Consider the following 20,630-nt stretch of genomic DNA (forward strand, 5'->3'; position numbering starts at 1 on the left):
AAGATATCCATGAAATATTGATCAGTGAGGTGGTTCAAAGTGCTACAGTCACAAAATGTTACACTCCAAGTATTAAAGCCTGTATTTCACTCACCCTGCTAAAGACATTGTATATCAGCCAAAGACAAATCAGAATATTTTCTGAATGGCGAGAGATTAGGAACTGTGGAGGAGCAAAGTGATTTGGGTGCCCATGTACACACATCATTAAAAGCTAATGCACCGATACAAAAAGTAATCAAAAAGGCTAATGGAATGTGGGCCTTTATCTCAAGGGGGCTGGAATGCAAAAGTGAGGAAGTGATGCATCAATTGTAAAGAGCCTTGGTCAGACCCCATCTGGAGTATTGCGTTCAATTTTGGGTACTCTACCCGAGGAAGGATATATTGGCTTCGGAGGAGATGCAACACAGATTCACCAGAATGATACCAGGGTTAAAGGATTAAATTATGAGGCCAGGTTGCATAAGCTTGGTTTGTATTCCCTTGAGTTTAGGAGATTGAAGCATGATCTGATCGAGGTGTTTAAAATGATAAAGAGATTCGATAATGTAGACACAGAGAATCTACTTACTTTGGTGGCAGGCCATTTATGAGTGAAATCAGGAAGCATTTTTTCATACAAAGGGTGGTGCAAATCTGAAACTCTCTCCCCCAAAAGGCTGTGGGTGCTGGGACATTTGAAATTTTCAACACTGAGATCGATAGATTTCTGTTAGGCAAGGGTATCAAGGAATATGGATCAAAGGCGGAGTTGAGGTACAGATCAGCCGTGATCTAAGAGAATGGTGGATAAGCTCATGGGACTGAATGACCTACTCTTGTTCCTCTATGCTTAGGACGTAAGAGTAGCGACACATGTAGGAGTAAATGATCCTACCCAAGAAAAATTGCGGGAAGCTGCCTAGGGACAAGTGGCACCATTGGGAAATTTCGGATGAGCCAAAGCAGCGGCATTAACAAATTTAAAACATCACTATCTATCAAAAATTTACGTACTTTCAAGGAGGCTTTAAATGAACTAAAAGTTGACTAAAAGACTAAAAGCTGAAAGTGCAACTTTTATGCCAGTTTTTAAAGGGTAAATGTCTTTTTGTGCATTATTAACATTAGTAACACAGATAATGACTTTTGGTGATTTATTGCAGAGCAGAACCAATTCTTGTTTTTTTAATAAAGGAGACAATTCTGGACATTTAATTTGTAGATTAACACAAAGAAGACAATTTCATGAATCTGCACAGCCAACTGAGAACCTAGTTTCTCCAGCAGCGCAAATTGCAAATTCAGCTGCAGACTACCCACTAATGAACGGTTGTAAAGTCGTGGGCAGTGTGCACCCAAATTTATGGTTACTGCCGAGGATCTCACCTACTAGTGCCGCGGAATTAAGTTCCCCAAAAAATTTCAATTTCTTTTCAACATCATATTACTGGTGTTTTCTTAAAAAAAAACTGTGTGAGCGAAGTAATCTACTTGATTGGATTTGCAAATTTTGACTTGGTCCCCAGTCTAAGTGTTGTTGCTTGCGAGTAAATCACAAAGATGATCGTTACTTCCTGCAGTCGTATCGGAAACTTATGTACTTTTTTCATTTAGTTACATCACTAGGCACACGTTATCTCTTTGATGCCCCTGTTGCGGCTCACACCTACTGTGTACAGCTGCAAGACTACACGTGGTGTTGTCCGAGCAACAATGACTTCATCAAACTCATGTTTACTAACCAATAGGCAAAACCAAACACACTCAAGCTCTTGCATTTCAGATCAAATTTCTCTTACCCGCATGCCAAGTACCAAGAAACCAATTTCTTCCATCAGCGGATATTTGCTGATCTGTTGCTGTATCTTCTCAGCTGAAGCGTCAGGGTCATAACTTTTCTTCCCTATTTTCACATCCATGATGCATGGCTTGTTGAACTTGCGTGTCACATCTTCCAGTTTAAGGTACAACTCTGAACTCCCAGGTTAAAGAGCAAACCCTCATCAGTAGATCCCATGAAAGAACTTCCCATGCCTTATTTTATTTGGTTACTTCATTATTACTTTCAAGGCAAAAACATTACACAAATGCCTTGTTTACTGTCCACCTATGACAATCTCATGCTGATTATGACATTTAGCAGCCCCTTTACTACTGGGGGAGAAAACTTAATGACCATAAAAAAATGTAATTACTGAGTAGATTTTGAATGCAATTTTTCTTCCTTTGTCTTTAAAATAAAAATTAGTTGAGTAGACATTGAAAAGATCAGCAATGGATCTAAAAGGAAAAATTGAATAAAACCAGAATAAATTATATTAAAAGTAAAAGGCAAAGAAATAGAAAGCAAAGGAAGACAAATAAATCTGAAGGTTTATTAAAACAAGATTTTTTTAAAAAAGCACACTTTCACATAGACCTGAGAATATTTTAATAAAGGATAAGCAATACTGGGGAACCAGCAGAAAGTAGAAACTCTAGCCTATTATCTAGTTAATCAGGGCTGATCAACAGTTGGAGGATATTTTGTCTCTGCTGATCACAGATGGCACCAGCAGCTGTAGTGGTGATGAAGCAATGGTCAGCAATGTCAGCAGTGGTCAGCAATGTCCTCATAGGCCAATTAAGTCTGTATGACTATATGGTTATTGCAATACAGACAAAAACAGCGATCAATTATTGCTAGCACTGGTGTCAGAATTATCGCACACAACTGTATTCAATACAACTGGTAAGTTTAGTCTCAGAGGCACACAAACATTCCCATCGTAAACAAAAGGACTGTGCTTCTTTAAAACCAATCACACTGTCATTTGCCAAGCAAGTTTCAAAGCCAGAAATTATCTAAACAATTGCCTGTGCAACAGATGAAAAAAACATCACTTTAAAAAGGATGTACAGTGAAGCAGCTCATTTAATGCAAGATAATGAATGGAAATCACAAATGCTACCCACGCAAGCTGTGAAAACTGTCTGCTAAAGAAGATAGAAATACACAGAATACCAGACTTTTTCTCCTCAGGAACTGCCTAACAAGACTGGCAATTTAGATTCTTATGTCAGTGTCACGGTAAGAATTATTAGGTTGCCAGCAGAGGTATTGACAGTACATTCTGTACACATTAACACAGTTGAGTGCAAAGGATACCATTAGGTGCAGTAGTCGGTGTCCAGGTGCCAAGGAATTTAGGCAGGAATTTTTGAAGTTCTAAGAACACGTGATCATGACACGATGAACCAAACACCTGAAAACAGAAAGAAAAATCTGTTGAAAAACAAAATATTGAAACATTAAAACTACAAGCAAGCTCTTTTGCCCCAATAAGGACTCATCGAATTGTCTCCAGATACTTTTGGGGTTGTGACATGAAAGAAAAGGTGCCTTCATCCAGGAAGTTTTTTTAAAAATGTTTCCGTAGTTAAGAGTTAATTAAGTGAATTTCAACCTGCAGAAGTACAATAAAAAAAGTACATTAGTTCTTGTATTACACAGCTTTTTATACAGCAGTTAACTGTTCAACCTCTAAGGCTTAGAGTTGGTTTGAATCTCACCAGACTCTCAAACCTGTGTATTTATTCAACTGCATTAAACCTTTACTGTACACAGCTAATGCAGACTGGAGAAACTATACTCTGTACGACCTTCATTAATAGCTTCAGAAAGATGAATAAAACAACCACAGTTCAACTATGTCAACTGGAAAATATTTATATCAATACATAGGGCAAGATCCTTGAAATTCAAAAACACAATATTTTATGTACAAATGATCTAATCTAAGGTATTGCATGCAACAGCTGTAATTGTGCTCCAGTTTCTACCAGCGAGTCTACTCAACATGGAATGGACAGTGATAATCACCATATATGCATCATTGCATTGATATTGCAGAACCGCATCCTAAAATGAAAGCAAAAAATGCAGGCAACAGTCAGCAGGTCAGGCAGCATCCGTGGAGAGCGAAAGGTAAAGTTAACGTAACAGGTCGATGACCTGCTGCTGCTTGACATGCACACTGATTCCAGCATTTTCTGTTTTTGTTTCAGATTTCCAGCGACTGCAGTATTTTGCTAAAATGGTCCTGCGGATTCAGTTCCTGTTGCTGCAGAAAACACCGTTCAACATTATGGAGCTGCTTCCTCAGCAGCCAGATCTATATTAACGTCTCAAGATGTGGCAGCTTCCCAATGGTTGAAGAAAGTGCGTATCACCAAGAACATCAAAACTACGTTACTGGCTTGGTCATGGGAGGGGGGGTGTGGGGAGGTGGGAGAGATGAGCTATGGGCATTAAGCTTATCAGCTGCCAAAGCAATACAGCCACCTGAAAGTAGGCCATTCCTGGACTGAAACCATCTCGTTTGGTGGTACCAACTGACTCTAGCAGCCTTGAATGATTTCCCATTTACATTGTTGCTTTGCGGCCAACTTGAAATCTGCTGTATGTGGCAACCCAGCATTGTGGAAAGTGTTATATGCGAGGAATAGCACAAAGCTATTTATAGCTTCTGATCTTTTTCTCTTTGAAAATCATGTTATCTCAATTTGATTTCAACACAGAAAACCCACAACCTCAACTACACCACCTAGCCACTTATTTATCAAGGTTACTTTGAATTTAATTTATATACTCGAACTAGCACAAAAATTTGCACTGCTACGGGGAAAGAGCAGAGGAGTGGGACTAATTGGATAGCCGGCAGAGGCACGACGGGCCAAATGGCCTCCTTCTGTGATGTATGATTCTATGTTGAGAGAGGGCCTACAAATGCCAGCAATTGGGCACTGCTGGTATGAATGGGCAGCCCACTCTTAGCCAGGCCAGGATGACAGACATGGCGCAGGTGGCAACCACTAACCTTTGCCACGAGTACACAGCAAAACCCCCATCAACAAGGGTTCTGGTGGATGCTGTACCAATGCCAGGTCATTTACTTTACAGGATATGCTTCCAACAATGCTATCATCATCTGAAGTAACCCTGCAAAGTAAATGGTATGTTATCTACTGCAGGCTCAATATACCTAATTCACCCTTCCTCTTTTCTCCCCTGTTACAGACCTGAGAAAGCCCTGAACAAATTAAACTGATCATCAGTTTTGGAAAGCTGTAGCAATCCCTTTCCTCCAGACAAGAATAATACATTTGTCCCCTTTAGGATTTGATCCAGCTCATCCCTCCCTCAACTCTAATCTGCTTCTGCCTCACTATCCCTCTTCAGTTCCATACTGCGAACACTAAGAACACAAAGTATTAAAAAAATACAATAAAATAATTCAATAAAATTTAAACTTTGTGAAGGAAATAAGCCTGGTCAACCACCTGTCTGTAATATACAGAAAAATGTAATGACAGTCTCAGTAATCCTCTTGGTTAAGTGTTGGAATCCCTTCCAGGGGCCTCTACAACGCCACTCTCAATTTAATTTGAAGCTACGGCTCCTGAGATTTTCAGCAATTGAATCCCATCTGCAGTTACAACAAAAATAAAGCATCTGGATTAAACTGTATAAACAGGATTTCATTTTTGTTTACCAAATTTTATTTTAATTTAAATTAAGGAATTCAAACCTGTCTGGTAGTGCAGAGGGAAACAACCTAATAAAGATGGTCTTTAGGAGCTCTTTATGCCATTGTCCTTTATTTAGGATGGAACAATCTTAAAACAAACTTGAGAGTATTCTGGCTTTCCTGATGGTTCAGTGCACTCACTGAGCCATGAGAGGAATCCATTCAGTATGCATAGCTAAGCCAGACAAAATAAGACGGTCCCAGGTTTGTCCCCCAATCTGTGTTGAATTGATCGACCTTAGCCGAGGTGACAGTGAAGGTAATAAAATTTGGCCTAAGCATCGCCAGACTGGAAGAGGTAGAAAGAAAAAGTAACTAATGACAGATCCCAATCACTGATCAATATCTAGCAATTCTCACTGAAAAGTACACATCTGGACTTCAAGCATCGATGCTGGCTGTCATGCCAATCAGTCAGGTGGCATGCACTGTCTGGGGTCTCACGTGAAGACTGGTACCTTGGGAGAGATAATGGAGCCCATGGAACCATATCCAGTACAGCAGAGAAGAAAAATAAAACCAACAGATACAGCAATTAATCACAACAATACTAGCTTCAAATTGGCGGGAGTAAATATTGAGAGCGCACTTTAAAATAGGTAAATAGATCTAGAAGGCAATTTGGGCACTAAAGAGAACAGTGAAACACGAAGAAGGCCATAACATTGTTTAATTTCTAAAACATCAATGCAGATGACTCAAAATTAGAAACTTTACCAGTACAACTTGGTTTTTGCAAAGTAACTAAGATGATATTCAAAAACAATGCTACAGGTACTGCTTGAGGTGTCAATCTATTCTTTATTTATCTCAATACATCGCATTATGATTTGTAACAATGAGAATGCAGGCCATTAATATACCCCACAAGTGTGGATTTTGTACATGGTTCACAAAAAAAAACAAAGTGAACTTTAACACAAGGAAGCTGCAGAAGTATGAGACCAGGTTAGCCAAAGGTTACTGTCTGTAAATCTTTTATTTTGCTACTATGCACAAAATATATTACTCTTTGGCCTGCCAAGACATTGCTCATAGAGGAAAATACATTAAAAATACAACTATAATGGTTTGCAGTGCAAATATGGGCTAGATTTCAACCTCTTATCAAGGATATATATAGCAAGTATTTGACTGAGTTTTCCTCAGCTTTAAATTGCACCCACTGGTACATCTCCTTTGGCATAATGTATAATTTTAAAAACATGTACAAGAAATAAATGCAGAAGCATCTTTTTTTTTCCTATTAGGTTATAAATATCTGAATACAATCAGTATCTCAGAAATACAGGGAGACACAAGTCACCAGTTATTTACAACAATTCAAAATGCCTAAGGAGACCAGGAGATCACAAAGACCACACATGCTGCCCAAATAGCCAAGTTTTAACATTTTAAAAATTAATCGTGTTTACTATGTCTCAGTGTTAGTCTGCTGTGACTAAGTCCCATCTTCATTTCAAGAACATAGGAGAAATTGCACAGCATTTAAATATTAAAAGTAGGGTCTAGGATTATATTGTGTAGTTCAAAAGGTGAAGTCTATAGGTTTTATCTCTAAAAGACACTGCCACAGCCAAGCAATCTGCACTAGTGCAGCACTGGCAGAATTATCAATTAATTCTTACGGTACTTTTACATCAGCACTCGTTTAGTTTGGATTGTGGCAGAGCAGAGTACAAATGCCAACTCTCCTCGTTTACATTGCTAAAACTGTCATTCCTTATCCAGATGGCGAAATGATGGTCCCACAATAAAAGCTGTTCGGATAAGATACAATTGAGTATATTTGTGGCAACTACTTTACTATAATACACATGCAAAGATGAGGCTAAATGTACTGCCATGGTCAATGAAACTCAGTTTCCAGAAGGTCAGCAGCTGGGATCAACATAATAGCAAAACTGAATTTACAGGATTAATGTATATACTTTGGAAAGTTAACTTCTGTACTCTTGTACAGCATGGCAACAGTCACACAACTCCAGCATCAATTCTTGCATGGAGCTAACATAACGATATATGGGGGGTGAAATGCATTTTAGACAGTAACGCAAAACAGGCAATAGCAAATTGGCAGGCCATTTTACACTGTTAATGAAAATCGGGTGGGGTGTAAAACGGGCGAACAATTTGCTATCGCCCGTTGCGTTACCGCCCAAGACGGATTTCACCCCCAAGGTGTCTTAAGAAGTATGTAAAAGGTTTTTTTTAAAAAAAAGTAAAAACAATGCAAAGAAACAGACGACAAAAAAAAACTGGATGTGAACCAGAGCAAAGCCATAGATGGACTTCAGAGGTTTGAATCAATTGTAACAGATTAACTGATGTGCAGAAACACCTCAGTGTCTTTCCCGCTGATTCAAACCTCTGAAGTCTATCTATGGCTTTGCCCTGGTTCACATCCAATCTTCTCTTTTTGTCTCTGTCCCTTTGCATTGTTTTTACTTTTTTTAAAAATGCCTTTTACGTACATCTTAAAGATGCTTATATTTTAACTACTTTTCTTTTACATATACTTCATAGCTTTTCTTCTAACTCATTGGATGCTGCCTTTTCCTGCACTAATTCAAAGTGTAATATGCGCATTGAAGTGCCTTATCACAGAAAAGGCATTACCTCTGGCAATCTAACCGACCTTTCTTCATCATGGTTGGAATTCCAATTTCATCTTTACATTATAGCAGTCGCAATAGCTCAATGTTTGAGATTACTCATAACTGCACAGATTAAAAATTAAAGTTTCATGCTCTTGCTGATAAAACCAAGTCTGTCTCCAAGAGTTAAGAGCTGTGTTGAGAGAGAGAGAGAGCGAGCGAGAGAAATAAAATCTGATTTGTATCAGTTCATTTATCTTCCCCGCCCCCCCCCCCACATAATATTCTGGGGATTGGAGTCATTCAAGCAGTGCCTCGCTTTATGGTACCAACGGCATATATGGAAGTTAACCCTATGATGTTGTATACTCTATTCTTTATAGTTATCAGGGGCAAAATTGGGCCGTGCAGCGCCTGTTTTGTAGGCGCTACGCAGACATCTAAGCCCCGCAAACGGCGTCTGAGATGCGCGCGCACACTTCCGACGTGAAGAGCGCAAGATGCCTTCTTGGTAAAGGCGTTTGTGCACGCACACCTAACGAACGCTAGCAGCATGTAGACTAGCGAGATTATGACACAAGTCAGTGCGCAACGCTGATTTAAAGGGACCACTGCTATTTTGGAACTCCATGCTCCAGCCAACGCACTGGCTTAACCTCACACAGCTGAACAGATCTTAAACGGCATGGAGGGCTCCCCACCAGAACTATTTAAAGGGACCATGCAGAAGTTACTGGTTAGTTGCTGTATTATTGCTTCTGGCTGCTGATGCATTTGTACCTGTTTTTGGAGGTTTCCTATACTTGAATAAAGTTTCAATACTCCACAGGGAGTGGGCTGGCTAGCTGACAGGCAACAGCAAGAGCACTGGCGGAGTGGCAGGGGTGGGATAGGAATGTTATCATCCTGAGAGGGCACAGCAGGTTCATGTTCCGTGGAGCCACTGCCACTTGCTGCCTTCTGTTATGCGCCACATTCTCCTGCAAGAAAGAGGGAAGCATGTCGGTGAGTGTCCTGCTAGATGTTTGAGTGATGTGGCTGTCATGGTTGAATAGCTGCCAGTGTGTGTGAGACCTGTGTGTTGTGGGTGTGCGACTTACACAGTGATGATGTGTGAGGGTGAGCTGAAGCTTCTGATTTGAAGAGTTGTGTACTGATTGAAAGAGTTTGTAGGTAGGTGGGTGATGGCAGGGTGTAGTACGTGCAGCAGTGGATGAGGTTAACAGTGCAGTTGGTAGGATATGCCACTTGACAGTTGAACTCACTCACCTTGACCACTCGTGTCATATCACTGAATTTCTTCTTGCACCGCATCCATGTTCTTGGCGCTATGCTCCTGGCATTGACCTCCTCCACCACTTCCTCTCACTGCCTCCTGAACATATGCCTGAGGAGCCTTCTACCCCACTGCAGATACAGGATGTCCCTCCTTCTCTCCACCTCTTGCATCAAGGCCTCTAGTGCATCATCTGAGAACCTTGGTGCACGCACTCTCCCAGGTTGAGACATCTTCACAAAACGTTTTCCAAAGCAATCCACTTCTTGACACCAATTCCATCTACCACAGTCCACCTCCCCTTTGAGAGCTGCAGGCTGCCTTTAAGTAGCCCTAGCTTTGTATATTCCAGGCATTTTTGGAGTGGTATGTTCGCAAAGATCTTGGGGCACAGCCGACTTCCTCCTTCTCCAATCGTACTCATAAACGATCATACATAAAACCAAAGTTAGAAGATTTGATTTTATGTACAGTTTCCATTGCGTAGTTCGGCGGGATGTTCATGCATTAATTGGAGATGTGGACATATCTCGACTCAAACTGCACATCCATCATTCAAAGTGCAATGCAGTGTCCAGCAACTCAGGGGACAGATCAGTTTATTGATTGATAGGTTGGTGTTATTGTGAAACATACCATAGTTTTTACTCATATACACTGGGAAATATGACGGGACCCTGCTGATGCGTTCAAGCAATGATCAGCATGGGTAGCGGTGGCTGCACGCAGCAATCATTTAAATCAGCAGGCAGCACAAATTTTGTGTGCTGCCTGCATCACAACGAACGGGTGCAGTTTAATCGTGCACCGTGATCTCAGCGCCCGTTTTCGGGGGTTATCCAATGTAACCCTAATCCTGTCCTAACAAATATAGGCTGCACAGGCAGCAAACTGATATTTCAACATGTACATGCAAGATGAAGTTTCATGCCTGTGATTACCACATGGTGAACTCCCCACCTCAGGTGCATCACCAGGAGTTTAGCACTCCTCCCTAGCAGTTGGCTACACACGGCCAGAGGCCTGGAAGATAATGAGCTGCTTGCCATCTCAGTAAGGGAATAGCTCTGGAAAGGGGAAAGACAACGTCAGATGTCACAAATGTAGCTCTGTCAGCAGGAACTAGAGTTAACGTGTAACTGTTATAATCTTATTAAATTTTAAACGTGATTCTAGAGAACTGGTGCGAACCTACTCAGTGTTAAATTAGTGGATGTAAGTCAAAACCTATCCTTCAGGTTGGACTACCCTAATCCTAATGTCTTCGACAGGTCTGCAACTCTAATGTATGATGTCCCAGTTTAAACTAGATGACAATATGACATCAACAGTGTCCAATAGTCACCTCAATAGTTCTTTCAGAGTAACTTAAAATTGTATTGAATCAATTTGTAAGTATCTTGCTTTCAAATTAAAGTAAAAAGTTAGTTTTAGTTATTACCCATGGGTGGGCAGTGACTGAGATGTGCCCTTCCACGGAACTGGCAAAGTCTGGCAGGGTCAGTGCTGGAGGGCACCAGCAGCACGATCCCAGCAGGTACGCTGGGACAGTGACCCGCAGATATTCCCCCTAACAACTTTGATTGATTCCAAAGGACTCACCAAGCGACACAGGGTGTCAGCACTCACCCACACAGGATCCTTTCATGCCTCTTGGTGCCCTCGCCTGGAATTTTACATCCAGAGGTCACTTCAAGTGTTCTCCTATTGTTTTATCTGCTGTCACTGGTGATTCTACCCATCTCGCAGCTGCCTCCCAAATATTTATCAACAGGCTCTAATTAATAGCATATGCAAGGCTTTGGTGAGACCACATCTGGAGTCCCATGTACAGTTTTGGTCTCCTTATCTAAGGAAGGACATACTTGCCTTGGAGGCAGTGCAACGACGGTTTACTAGATTGATTCCTGGGATGAGAGGGGTTGTCCTATAAAGGGAGGTCGAGTAGAATGGGCGTTTACTCTCTGGAGTTTAGAAGAATGAGAGGTGATCTTATTGAAACATATCAGATTCTGAGTAGACTTGACAGGATAGATGCTGAGAGGCTATTTCCTCTGGCTGGAGAATCTAGAACTAGCGGGAGTGGGGGGGAAGAAACAGTCTCCGGATAAGAGGTTAGCCATTTAAGACTGAGATGAGGAGGAATTTCTTAACTCAGAGGGTTGTGAATCTTTGGAATTCTCTACCCAGAGGGCTGTGGATGCTCAGTCATTGAGTATATTCAAGGCTGAGAGAGATAGATTTTTGGACTCTAGGGGAATCCAGGGATATAGGGATCGGATGGGAAAGTGGAGTTAAGGTCAAAGATTAGCCATGATCTTACTGAATGCCGGAGCAGGCTTGAGGAGCCGTACGGCCTACTCCTGCTCCTATTTCTTATGCAACGCTGTCAATACAGTGATCCTCACACGTTTACTAAACAATTCAATTTAGCTGCAGTACACAATACCATGACGAGACCAGTCATAGACTTATAACCCAGAGGGAGGCTATGCTTCCCATTGTACAGGGGAGAGTGCTTCAACTGGAGCCATCTACTGTAATCCTATTTCCTTGCTCTTTCCTCAACCTTTTATGTTGTTCCCTTGCAAATACTTAATCAGTTCTCTTTGAGCTGAAGCTATAGTCTCTGCTTCAACAATATTCCATGTTCTAGCGCATGCATGAGAAGTTCCAACTTCTATCATATCCCCGCTTAACAATCTCTGGTTCCTGTGCAAAAAAAAAAATTTTGAGCCTTTCTCCATAACTACAACCTCTCATTCCTGGCATAATCCTAATGAATCTTCCCTATACCATTTCCATGGCTTTCATATCCATCAATGGGTGCCCCAAAGTGCATGCAATATTCCAAATATGGCTTAACCAGTTTCTTGTACGAATTCATCAATGCCTTGCTTCTGTACTCAAAATAAAACCCAACATCCCATTTGCCTTTTTATGGCCTTTTCTACCTGCACTCCTGCCATTGAAGATTTATATATCTGTACCATAAATATGTTTCTTCACCCTTAAGAATCATACTATTCAGTGTATACTTCCTCCAGTTTCTTTTCCCTCAAAACATACTTGACAATTTGTCTGCATTGGCCACCTACCTTTCCAGTCAACCAACCTGCCTTATGTCTTCCTTTCTCCCCCAACAATTTGTCATGTCCCCTAATTTGGAATCAGCAAACTTTCATATCATTCCTCTTGCAGCTATGTCCAAATCATTTATATATACTGAAATCAGAATAGGTCCCAACACAATCCTTAGGACACACCACTACCCACAACCTGCCAATCTGAAAAACATCCATTTACCACAACTCTGCTTTACCCGAGCCAACTATCAATGCAGCTATATTCCCGTTAATACCAAATGCGTCCATTTAATAAACTTATGTGACACCTTTTCAAATCCCTTCTGAAAATCCAATGTGTACCATCCACCAGTCCTTTTAACTATATAGTCTATTGGTATAACTCAGACATAAAGCCCTTCCACCCTCCTAAATTTGGTCTACTTCTGGTATGCTCCTACAGTGTGCGAAGGATATGAAACAAAAAGATAGGGTCTTCTTCATTCTTTGAATGATATGCATCTTCCACCCACTGCAATCCCATCCATTTGTCACTGCAGTCCCTGTAAGAGTTTTATTTTTGTGCATTCTCGGGATGTGGGCGCCACTGGCAAGGCCAGCAATTAATACCCATCCTTAGGTTCCCTTGAGAAGGTGGTGGTGGGTCGCCGTCTTGAATCACTGCAGGCCATGTGGTGAATGTACTCCCATAATGCTGCTAGGTGGGGAGTTTCAGGATTTTAACCCAGCGACAATAAAAGGAAAGGCAATATATATCCAAGTCAGGATGGTGTGTGACTTGGAGGTAATGGTGTTCCCATACACCTGATGACCCTGTCCTTCTAGGTGCTGGTCACACGTTTCAGAGGTGCTGCCAAAGAAGCCTTGGCGACTTGGTGCAGTGCATCCTATGGATAATATACACTGCAGCCATGATATGCTGGCAGTGGAAGGATTCTGTGAGTATGGCTATGTTAGGCTGTTGCTTGACTAGTTTGTGGGACAGCTCTCCCAATTTTGGCACCAGTCCCCATTTGTTAGTGGGGAGGACTTTGCAGTGTCAACTGACCAAGTTTGATGCGTGGTTGGCAGTCGAGTGGTCCATCCAGTTTTATTCCTCTTATTCTTTGCAACAGTTTGACATAGCTGAGCGGCTTGTTATGCCCCTTTAGAGGGCAGTTAAGAGTCAACCACGTTGGTGTGGGACTGGAGTCACGTATACACCAGACCAGGTAAGGACGGCAGTATAAATTTTTATAAGGTCAAGTTTCAGGTCAAAATGAACTGGTTCAATGGGGCAAATCATGGGCTTTTAAAAAAAAGACAGGAATAGATCATTGTGTGGCATCACCAACCTGAACATCAGCATATGATTTCTCCAGGACCTATCAGGACAAACTTTATTACTACAATGCGTTCACGGTGTGCATCATTCAAATACTGAGGTAAACCCTACCTATCTTTTCTTTTCCACAACAAACTATCTTTTAAGGTCCCATATGGCACCAGCTTTCAAATTTAAACATGAGAAAATGTTCAAATGGAAGAAAACCTTTTTTTTAAAGCCACAAAATCTCCTGATGGATTAATAATTAGTATTTTGGCCACAACACAAAACTGTGAAAATAGCACTGCATGGGCAGTTAAGCACAAATGAGGCCAGTAATGAGTGCAGTGATCTACTGACAGATTAGAATGAACTCACTGTGGGCATGTAATGATTTTATTGTTTAATAAGTAACTGCTGTGGAACTGCTTAATGAACTCTAGCATGAGGTTTTATTTCTGAATCATTTACCACACTAAAATGTCTTTATCCACCCACAGTATTGGACATGACTGTGGCATACCATCATTCCTGTATCACGCTGTAAAAGATTAATTGTAATGATACAGATCATTGCTCTGACAAGACCTGTCACAAAATTGCACTATTTTTTGATAAGCAATGTGACCCCCTGAACCACAGTAAATACTTTATTCAGATATGTAATTGGAACAAGAATGGTTGAAAACAGAAGATTAAACTAAAGGCCAACATCTCTTCACTGTGTAGCAGCCACGTACTTCTGGAAAATTGTGCTGGGAGGGAGAAGAGGAGAAAAAGCAGTACTGCCAGTTTCACTAACCAGTCACGAGGGAAGGTACGACAGCACAAACCAATGTCCCTCCACTTGAAGACAAACGAAGACAAACTTGAAAAATGAGCAGTCATACCTAGTTTTCATGCTGTCCACATGCGGTTTTAAGCGTAATGAAATCGAGTGTACAGGCCACGGACTGGTCCAGCAGTACAGCACATTACTTTAAAATACAAACCTGCTGCTCCGTGATGCAGCTTTGGCCCCAAATCTGACAGATTGAGGACAGATGGCTTATTCTGTAGCAAAAGCATGTCAAGAAATCATAAACTGAACCATGTTCAAGTTGTACACATCAGCGGCTAAAAAAAAACATGTTACATATACAACAAACTCTTTTTAGTTCCAGTGCACTGTGGGGTCTCTGATTAGAAGATATAATAATTCACCCACAGAGGTAGACTACATGCGAAAGCCTAAAATGTGTGTGGGGAAATGGGTCTTCATTTTGATGGACAAATTACAATATGTGGCATATTAATGTTACGTGAGACAACTTTTCTATATTAATTGTTAAGCAACCATGCTGTAACCCAACTCCCAATAAAGCAGCGGTGTCTGACCCGCTCCACGTGACCCAACTCCCAATAACAAGCACCATTTGACACAACTCCCAATAGCAGCTACCTGCATCAGTTCACAAATGCCCTGTTTACGCTATCATTTGTAAGCCAGAGCGTTTCCAATTCCCAGGCTGTTTCGGCTTACAGTATGAAGACCTACAGAGCAGTTCCCTCCGCAATATTAAATTCATTCAGGAGGCAGCATAACAAGAACATATTAGCTTAGCAAGCAGAACCAGAGTGGCACACAGAAGTACACTTCAGGGATCAAGCAACAACTAACTGGTATTTTTGTTGTGGATGCTCATTATCAGTTTATAAATTCCACCATATTTCAAACAGGTGCCAGAGGCTCACAGTGATAAATGCCTTTTGTTTTGTGTATGGTCAGTAAAATATTTTGCATCTACGTTCACTATTTGTGTGTACAGCGACTATATTCTTGCATGCGTGATCAATATATGTGTGTGTATACACGGTCACTATATTTACCTGTAGTCACTTTTTATGTATGTACATGGACAATAATATTCTTATGTACATTATTAATTTGTGTGTGTGTATACTCTATTCTTATTGAATTCCGACAGGAATGCCCATCTGCCATCTCAAAGCGCTCGTCACAATCTCCCAGTTGTATCTCCACAAAAATTCACTTTGGAACAATTCATGTATACAAGGGATTGAAAAACACTCCACTGGTCCTAGGTATGATACCCACTATTTTACTGGTCTGAGCCAATAGAAAATTCTCTCTATACAGACATGGAAAACAGTAAATCTAATCAACATTTTTGAGCAAGAGTGCACAATTTCAAAATTTACAGATGACATAAAACTTGGAAGTGTAATAAACAGTGAGGAGGATTGTAATAGACTTCAAGAGGACATAGACAGGCTGGTGGAATGGGCAGACATATGGCAAATGAAATTTAATGCAAAGAAGTGCACCGTGATACATTTTGGCAGGAAGAACGAGGAGAGGCAATATAAATTAAATGGTACAATTCTAAAGGGGGTGCAGGAACAGAGACACCTGGGGGTATATGTGCACAAATCTTTGAGGGTGGCAGGACAGGTTGAGAAAGCAGTTAAAAAAGCAAACAGTGTCCTGGGCTTTATAAATAGAGGCATAGAGTACAAAAGCAAGGAAGTTATGTTGAACCTTTATAAAACACTGGTTTGGCCACAACTGGGAGAATTGTATCCAATTCTGGGCATTGCACTTTCGGAAGGATGTGAAGGCCTTAGAGAGGGTGCAGAAAAGATTTACTAGAATGATTCCAGGGATGAGGGACTTCAGTTACCTGGAGAGACTGGAGATGGTGGGGCTGTTCGCCTTAGAACATAGAAGGTTAAGAGGTGATTTGATAGAGGTGTTCAAAATCATGGAGGATGTAGATAAAGTAAATAAAGAGAAACTGTTCCCGTTGGCAGAAGGGTCGTGAACCAGAGGACAGAGATTTAAGGTGATTGGCAAAAGAACCAAAGGCGACATGAAGAAAAACTTTTTCACGTAGCGGGACTCAAAGCGGATAAATCCCCTGGACCTGATGGCTTACATCCTAGGGTCTTGAGGGAAGTGGCAGTAGGGATTGTGGATGCTTTGGTAATAATTTTCCAAAATTCCCTGGACTCAGGAAAGGTCCCAGCAGATTGGAAAACTGCTAATGTAACACCGTTATTTAAAAAGGGTAGTAGGCAGAAGGCTGGAAATTATAGGCCAGTTAGCTTAACATCTGTGGTGGGTAAAATTTTGGAGTCTATTATTAAGGAGACAGTAACAGAACATTTAGATAAGCATAATTTAATAGGACAAAGTCAGCATGGCTTTATGAAGGGGAAGTCATGTCTGACAAATTTGCTTGAGTTCTTTGAGGACATAACATACAGGGTGAATAAAGGGGAACCAGTGGACGTAGTGTATTTAGACTTCCAGAAGGCATTCAACAAGGTGCCACATAAAAGATTATTGCTTAAGATAAAAAATCACAGGATTGGGGGTAATATTCTGGCATGGGTGAAGGATTGGTTATCTAACAGGAAACAGAGAGTTGGGATAAATGGTACATTCTCGGACTGGCAACCAGTAACCAGTGGTGTTCCGCAGGGGTCGGTGCTGGGTCCCCAACTCTTTACAATCTATATTAACGATTTGGAGGAGGGGACCAAGTGCAACATATCAAAATTTGCAGATGATACAAAGATGGGAGGGAAAGTAGAGAGTGAGGAGGACATTAAAAACCTACAAGGGGATATAGACAGGCTGGGTGAGTGGGCGGAGATTTGGCAGATGCAATACAATATTGGAAAATGTGAGGTTATGCACTTTGGCAGGAAAAATCAGAGAGCAAGTTATTATCTTAATGGCGAGAAACTGGAAAGTACTGCAGTACAAAGGGATCTGGGGGTCCTAGTGCAAGAAAATCAAAAAGTTAGTATGCAGGTGCAGCAGGTGATCAAGAAGGCCAACGGAATGTTGGCTTTTATTGCTCGGGGGATAGAATATAAAAACAGGGAAGTATTGCTGCAGTTATATAAGGTATTGGTGAGACCGCACCTAGAATACTGCATACAGTTTTGGTCTCCATACTTAAGAAAAGACATACTTGCTCTCGAGGCAGTACAAAGAAGGTTCACTCGGTTAATCCCGGGGATGAGGAGGTGGACATATGAGGAGAGGTTGAGTAGTTTGGGACTCTACTCATTGGAGTTCAGAAGAATGAGAGGCGATCTTACTGAAACATATAAGATTGTGAAGGGGCTTGATCGGGTGGATGTGGTAAGGATGTTCCCAAAGATGGGTGAAACTAGAACTCGGGGGCATAATCTTAGAATAAGGGGCTGCTCTTTCAAAACTGAGATGAGGAGAAACTTCTTCACTCAGAGGGTAGTAGGTCTGTGGAATTTGCTGCCCCAGGAAGCTGTGGAAGCTACATCATTAGATAAATTTAAAACAGAAATAGACAGTTTCCTAGAAGTAAAGGGAATTAGGGGTTATGGGGAGCGGGCAGGAAATTGGACATGAAGCTGAGTTCGGATCGGTCAAGGCCCTGTGGGTGGCGGAGAGGGCCCAGGGGCTGAGTGGCCGGGTCCTGCTCCTACTTCTTGTGTTCTTTAGATTTGTGGTTGGGATCAGATCAGCCATGATCTTATTGAATGGCGGAGCAGGCTCGAGGGGCCGATTGGCCTACTCCTGCTCCTATTTCTTATGTTCTTATGAATAGTTATGATCTGGAATGTGCTGCCTGAAAGGGCGGTGGAAGCAGATTCAGTCGTGGCTTTCAAAAAAGAATTGGATAAATACTTGAAGGGAAAAAATTTGCAGGGCTGTGGGGAAAGAGCGGAGGAATGGGACTAACTGGATTGCTCTTACAAAGATGGGCTGGATGGCCTCCTTCTGAGCTGTAACCAGGTCTATGATTCTATGATCTGAACACAGATCAGGATTCAGTTGGAAAGATGGAAGTGGAGATATATTTATAGCAATAATATAAATAAGGAATCTGATTAGATTTCTTTTGTGATTACAGGTTCTAGCCCATAGACTTTGAATTGTCCCAATGAAAGAATGGCAATATATGTCCAAGTCAGGTTGGTGTGTGATTCGGAGGGGGACTTGGATGCGTGGATCCGGTGATCTTTCAGCTCTTGTCCTTGGTGCAGAGATTGCTGGGCTGGAAGGTGCTGTCAAAGCAAGCTTGGTGAGTTGCTGTAGTTCGCCCTCTAGACAGTACATACTGCAGTCACAGTGCTGTAGTAGTGGGGGTGTGCTGATCAAGTAAACTGCTCTATTCTAGGTCCTTCTTATGTTGTTCCAACTGTACCTATCCAGAAAATTGGTGGGCATTCTAACACACTCCTTACTTGACCCTTGTAGAGAGGCTTTGAAAGATCAGAAGCCACTTGTTAAAGTGCCCAGCCTCTGCCCTGCTCTTGTAGCCGCACTTTAATGTGGCTGGTCCAGTTAGCTTCAGGTCATGGATTACCCCCAGTAAACTGCTCTATTCTAGGTCCTTCTTATGTTGTTCCAACTGTACCTATCCAGAAAATTGGTGGGCATTCTAACACACTCCTTACTTGACCCTTGTAGAGAGGCTTTGAAAGATCAGAAGCCACTTGTTAAAGTGCCCAGCCTCTGCCCTGCTCTTGTAGCCGCACTTTAATGTGGCTGGTCCAGTTAGCTTCTGGTCAGGGATTTAGGCAATAGTAGTGCCATTGAAGGTCAGAGGAATGCAGCTGGGGCTTTTCTCGTCAGAGATGGTCGTTGCCCCGCAGTTATGTGTAGATATGGTAGGACTATAGAGCTTTCCTCTGCTTTGTTGGTTGTCGGTTTGCTAATTCTACCTGTAGTATGTTCCTTTTGTTGGTTAGCATGCAAGTAGCCCAGGTGTTGAAAATGATCAAGGGATTCAATACAGTAGATACGGAGAAACTATTTCCTCTGGTAGGGGAATGCAGAGCAAAGGGGCAAAATCTTAAAATTAGGGCTAGGTTATTTGGGAGTGAAATCAAAGGGTTGTGGAAATATGGAACTCTCTGCCCAAAAGGCTGTGGATGCTGGGACAATTAAAATTTTCAAAACTGAGATCAATAGATTTTTGTTAGGTAAGGTTATGAAGGGATATGGAGCAAAGGTGGTCAAATTGAGTTGAGGTACAGATCAGCCATGATCTAACTGAATGGTGGAGCAGGCTTGAGGGGCTGAATGGCCTTCTCCTGTTCCTATAATCCCCCACTCATGTATAATGAACATTTTATTGCATTCTTTTGAACAGCTACGAAGTGCTGCATTGCCTTCAGCTTTCAAAATACATTTTGTTTCCACTATACACTTGTTTTTAACATTTTCATCTAGGTGAAGAGATGCCAGTGTTGGGAAATAAAACATCATATCCACTTGAATATTAATGAAATAAGCATTTAAACTTAACCACTAAATTTTTACTGGTGCAGCCCTGTTGCTGATTATAACATGGCTAGGCAGGTACAGCTGTCAGCTAATTGAAAGTTTACAAATTAAACACCCAGTAGGAAGGGGAGAAGTGGAGATCCCAACTATCAGTTGCTTTTTTAACTCAGTCTTTTAATATGAAAATGACGCTGCAAGCTTCCTGGTAGTTTTGTGTATAAATGGAAGATATGGCATGGTGTTAGAGAGAAAAGAACTTGCATTTATATAGCGTCTTTCATCACCACAGGACGTCCCAAACCGCTTCACATCCCATGAAGTACTTTTGAACTGTAGTCACTGTTCTAACGTAAGTAAATATGGCAGACAATTTGGACACAGCAAGGTTCCACAAACAGCAATGAGATAAATGATCAGATAATCTGTTGTGTTTTTTTTTTGTCGTGTTGGTTGAGGGATAAATATTGGCCAGGCTACCAGGAGAACTCCCCAGCTCTTCTTCAAATAGTGCCACCTGAAAG

At 41.4% G+C, this 20,630-nt stretch overlaps 1 protein-coding gene across 2 annotated transcripts in view; it reads right to left on the reverse strand.

Annotated features, from left to right (window-relative positions):
* The window catches only part of ipmkb (inositol polyphosphate multikinase b), a 95,325-nt gene that overhangs the window by 38,718 nt on the left and 35,977 nt on the right, over nt 1–20,630 (reverse strand). For both annotated transcript variants that reach the window (XR_010966735.1, XM_068002576.1), the window contains exons 3-4: nt 3,134–3,230; nt 1,785–1,957 (exon numbers count right to left, since the gene is read on the reverse strand). Coding sequence is in view for 1 of the 2 variants with exons in the window: in XM_068002576.1 (XP_067858677.1) it covers nt 1,785–1,957; nt 3,134–3,230 (270 nt within the window). In the remaining variant the exon portion in view is untranslated. The remainder of the gene's footprint in view (nt 1–1,784; nt 1,958–3,133; nt 3,231–20,630) is intronic.

The sequence above is a fragment of the Heptranchias perlo genome, chromosome 21 (assembly GCF_035084215.1).
Source record: "Heptranchias perlo isolate sHepPer1 chromosome 21, sHepPer1.hap1, whole genome shotgun sequence".
Taxonomy (NCBI): Eukaryota; Metazoa; Chordata; class Chondrichthyes; order Hexanchiformes; family Hexanchidae; genus Heptranchias; species Heptranchias perlo.